This window comes from Nanorana parkeri, unplaced genomic scaffold (genome assembly GCF_000935625.1).
Source record: "Nanorana parkeri isolate BGI_ZX_2015 unplaced genomic scaffold, ASM93562v1 scaffold2488, whole genome shotgun sequence".
NCBI classification, from domain to species: Eukaryota; Metazoa; Chordata; class Amphibia; order Anura; family Dicroglossidae; genus Nanorana; species Nanorana parkeri.
In genome coordinates this window covers 110906-115919 of record NW_017308756.1, presented here as the reverse complement: position 1 = coordinate 115919, position 5014 = coordinate 110906, and the positions used below count along the sequence as shown (strand labels likewise).

The 5014-nt window shown below is 49.1% G+C and overlaps 1 protein-coding gene across 1 annotated transcript in view; it reads right to left on the bottom strand.

Annotated features, from left to right (window-relative positions):
• TRIM66 (tripartite motif containing 66) overlaps nucleotides 1–5014 on the bottom strand; it is a 41100-nt gene that overhangs the window by 4407 nt on the left and 31679 nt on the right. Inside the window, exons 14-17 of the mRNA XM_018573691.1 lie at nucleotides 4570–4750; nucleotides 3481–3875; nucleotides 2856–2991; nucleotides 104–178 (exon numbers count right to left, since the gene is read on the bottom strand). Coding sequence (XP_018429193.1) covers nucleotides 104–178; nucleotides 2856–2991; nucleotides 3481–3875; nucleotides 4570–4750 — 787 coding nt within the window. The remainder of the gene's footprint in view (nucleotides 1–103; nucleotides 179–2855; nucleotides 2992–3480; nucleotides 3876–4569; nucleotides 4751–5014) is intronic.

Sequence of the window (5014 nt, the reverse complement as noted above, 5' to 3'; positions counted from 1 at the left end):
AAAGGTTCTGTTTTTTACATTTCAGGGGCCACAAATCTAATAATATCCTAACAGAAGGCATACTGGGCCTTGTAGTTGGCCAATGACTGTCTGTATCACTTACCAGGGGGCTGACGGGCTCCTGGAAGGGGACACTCAGACTGTTACAATACAGAGAGAGAACCAACTTCTCACACTTCTGTGGAGAGAAACAAATGATTAGAAACAATGTATCTGCGTGGAGGATACGAGGAACGCGTCGCTCATCGCTCCTTCTTGTCAGGGGGTTCAATGAACAGAACAAAAGATACATTATTATTCAGTTAGAGGTCTCTTTATAAAGGGTTCGTTGTGTGATTCACTCAGTGAAAGTTTGGGGAACATTCTGTGTCTATTTGGCTATTATTTTTTTTTAAAGAATGTTTATTTATTTTCTTTGAATTCCACAAACACAACATCACATTCAATCCAACTTTACAATTCCTTCTAAAAACTTATAATTAGCTTCTAATTCCTTCATAATTACACAACAATAATAAATCTTTGTATCCCACCATCCAACACCCCCTCCCCCCACAAAAAAAAACACATACCAGGGTACATACATACCGTGTTTCCCCGAAAATAAGACCTACCCCAAGGATCTACCCCGAGGACCTACCCCAAAAAATAAGACCTACCCCGAAAATAAGACCTACCCCGAAAATAAGACCTACCCCGAAAATAAGACCTAGTCTGGTGGTAGCATGTGAGGGGGAAGAGCAGGAGAGATGGTATCGGCCTGCAGGGACATACTGTATTAAGGGGATGACAGGGGACTCCCTCCGGCCAGCACAGTGACAGGGAGCACTCCAGTACCGGACTTCACCAACTGCTGTCCCCCTGAAGGTACTGCTTAATGTAATGGTACTGTACTGTATTGTGTACCGGTAAATGGTACCGTACTTTGCCGCGCTGTCTGATGTCCCCACTGCTGCACCGCTGGTACCGCTGTCCCTGGTGGCAAAGGAAGCCGGCGCTGTAGAAAGCATGCTGCGGCGGCAGGAGGGAGCAGAGCCGCATTAGCAGATACTTCCTCTATAGCGCCGGTTACTGTGACAGGCAGAGTGACATAAAACACATACCAGGGTACATACATACCGTGTTTCCCCGAAAATAAGACCTACCCCAAGGATCTACCCCGAGGACCTACCCCAAAAAATAAGACCTACCCCGAAAATAAGACCTACCCCGAAAATAAGACCTACCCCGAAAATAAGACCTAGTCTGGTGGTAGCATGTGAGGGGGAAGAGCAGGAGAGATGGTATCGGCCTGCAGGGACATACTGTATTAAGGGGATGACAGGGGACTCCCTCCGGCCAGCACAGTGACAGGGAGCACTCCAGTACCGGACTTCACCAACTGCTGTCCCCCTGAAGGTACTGCTTAATGTAATGGTACTGTACTGTATTGTGTACCGGTAAATGGTACCGTACTTTGCCGCGCTGTCTGATGTCCCCACTGCTGCACCGCTGGTACCGCTGTCCCTGGTGGCAAAGGAAGCCGGCGCTGTAGAAAGCATGCTGCGGCGGCAGGAGGGAGCAGAGCCGCATTAGCAGATACTTCCTCTATAGCGCCGGTTACTGTGACAGGCAGAGTGACACCGGATAACGTTTGGATTGTTGTACATTTTGTTGCACAGTAAAAAAAAAAAAGAGACATCCCCTGAAAATAAGACCCGGCGTGTTTTTTGGAGGCAAAAAAAATATAAGACAGCGTCTCATTTTCAGGGAAACACGGTACATACAATTCTCCAATAGTATTTATCAGTCTAAAACAGGATACAAATCTTTCGTCTTAACACTATAGGTATTTCTGAACCTCTGAGGAGCTAAAATGTATTATTTTTCATTATTTTATTTCAATTTTTTTTTTACTCTTGGGGGGGCTTCGAGGAAATATTAGGGGTCTGACATTTCCCTTTTAAATAGAAAAAGAAATTGAGGACGCAGAGTCCTAAATCCCTTTTTCTGCAGCCCAGAGGCTTCCCATTCATTTAGAAAATATTTATTATCATCCAGTTTCTGAATGGGGAGGAGCCTCTGGCCTCTGTACAGAGTGCTACTCCCCAGGGGTGTCCCGAGCCTGGGTGACACCCCACAATGAAATCATCGCACATGTCTTGGTGATGGACGCCGGCAGAGAGAGGAGGGGACGTTCACCCGGCGGGATGAGGTATGCCGCTGGGTCCCCTCCTCTCTCTAGACACTGTCGGGCTTTCGGTCCATGACTGAGTGCCCCTGCTTTTTAGAGGGGGTGACACCAAAATGACTGTCAGCCGTTTTGGTGTCACCCCTCCAATGGTAAATACGAAATCACCTGCACCCCATGCAGCGTACAGACCTTGAGTAAGAGGTTGGTAGATATTAGAAGTCACCAGCACTCGATGATATGTGCAAGAAGTAAAGCACTTTTTATTCAATCGTCACATGCGTCAAACAGCCAACGTTTCGGGGGGGCCACGCAGGGTCCCTTCTGGGCGACACGTCACTATGCCGCCCAGAAGAAGGGACCCTGCGTGGCCCCCCCGAAACGTTGGCTGTTTGACGCATGTGACGATTGAATAAAAAGTGCTTTACTTCTTGCACATATCATCGAGTGCTGGTGACTTCTAATATGGACCCCTTCAATGGTGACACCCAGGTGCGGGCCGCACCCCCCTTATGACGCCACTGCTACTCCCCATTCAGAAACTCATGAGTGAACAGGAAGTAATGTAACATGAATTTACATGAATTTTTTTGGCAATTTCAGCGTCCATTCTTCATATACATAACATGATCTTTTAGGGAGATTATATATGAGAACAGAATAATAATTTCCTCGGTTGACTCACCCTCTGATTGCAGGCGTCAAGGTGCGGTAACATCCCCTCCTCTATTTTATTGTCGCGGCTATACCGAACGTTATCACAGTCATATTCCACCTCCGGCTTGCTCATGTTGCGGCACAGCGTGCAGACCCATTCCCCGCTGTAGAGTATAAAACAAAATTACTCCTGATTTCTAAAAACATCCAACCGGGGGGGAGGGTGACGAAGACCTGATTATCTCAGCTGCAGATTCCTCTCCGGCCAGAAGGTGGCAGCTGAGTACAATTCTCCTCTGCACCCTGCGCCCGCGCCATCCAACACAGCGGAGGCTTCTTCATGCTGTTTAAAGACCGGACTGTCAGCCGAAAATCTGGGTCTGAGCGTGCGAATTGTGGCCGCCAGCGACTAGTCAATGTTAGGGCAGAACGGGGGAGGGGCAAGACTGGTACAAGACAACAGAAGGGCCACAGTGCCGTGTCAGATTCCTCGCATCACCTTTCATCATCTCGTGGAGTCACCAGGCGGCCCAACCAAGTACTGATGGGGGGGGGGTCATAATAATCCGGCCACTCAGTGTATAATATGTTTTAGCATGTCCCCATAACCCGGTGTAACTATAAAAGACCACCGTGATGGTAGCGCTACATACACTGGGAAGCTGAGCAGAGCTGGGACGTGGCAGGACAGGTGGTAGACCTTCGGACAGTTGTCACAGCAGAGCATCTCCCCTCCGTTCAGGCAAACCGCGCAGAAATCTTCGTTCTCAATGTGGCCGCGGCCCTCCGACTTCTTCATAGGCAGCGGCCCCGGGATGGTTTTACCGGCCTGGCTCTGCTCTTCCATGGCCTCAGGTGCCACCATATGTCGGATCTCCTGACCCGTCCCACCCGTGTAGGAGTGTATCCGTGGGAAGACGTGGGGCTTGGGTGGGGGTGGTGGGGGCACAGGGTTCGGCGTGGGACGGGAGTTCGTAGTGTATGCTATTGGGGCTTGCTGCGGGGGCTCGCTGTAGGCCGAGGATGAGGACGTGTTATCTGTGTTCACCTGTAATGACAAAATAAAAACAAAATCAGGTTTCTTGGTATCCTTGGAGCCGTCTCACCGACTCTATGACATACAGACTACGTCTCTTCCCTCATCAGCCTGACTGCAAAGTAGGTGGTAATCCAAGCAGTAAAATCTAACACGTTATTGTCATTTCAAAGCCATTTTTTATATTCTTTCGTTAAAATAATCCCAGGTGATCCTGCCACGGTGGTCCTTGTTCAGACACTTCCTGTTATAGGGTGACAACGCTCAGTCCCTGTATCTCAATCATACCCCTGTGTTGTCACCCTGTCACACAGGCTTTCCGAAGGAGACTACAAGTGGTCCTTTCAGCACACATTACATAGACACGGCCCACTGTTGTCACCATCGGGGGAAACCCACTCGGAGAAATGCCGTTGCTGGGGTGCATGTAGATGGAAAGTGGCTGCAAAGAGGCTGCAGGAGTTCAGCAGCACTGAGATGGAACAAAGGAGGAAAAAAAGATGAAAACAGGATTTTGTTAAACTAAAAAAAACTACACAAATGACGCCCCCCACCCCCCACCAACCACCTCCACCCTCCTCCTGTAAGCACGTTCCCAGTTTTAGAATGTGCCAAGCATTGGAGCACTGATTGGCTCAGAATTCTGCCCCTCCCCCTGACCCAGAAGTATATACCTGTGTGCGCAGGACATTATGGGAGGACCCACCTTTATGGACATGCTCCTAGATCTGGCTCCATATTTAACCAGTAAGTGCACCGAGCCATCTTCATCCTTCTTCTTCTTCTTCGGCTGCAACTTGAAGACGGGGAGCTCTCCTGAATCCTGGGGACAGATCTTCAGGCGTTCCAGGCGCACATACGGGATTTTGGTTTCTTTGGGTTCTGGCCTGGACAGAGACGCAATCATTTGTTACTGACACAAGGGGAGACGTGAACCCCGAGCACATAAAATGCCGATTTGTCGGAATTAGGAGATATCACATAGGAATGGATGTACAGGACGCGTTTTGCTTCAGTGAAATGACTGTTGTAGAAGAGATGGAGCCGGCATCATCTGGCCCTTTCCTCCTCAGACTTACCACATAATCTCACACCTACAGGCAGGGCCGGATTTACTCTCTCTGCTGCCCCAAGGCCAGGCTCCTCAATGT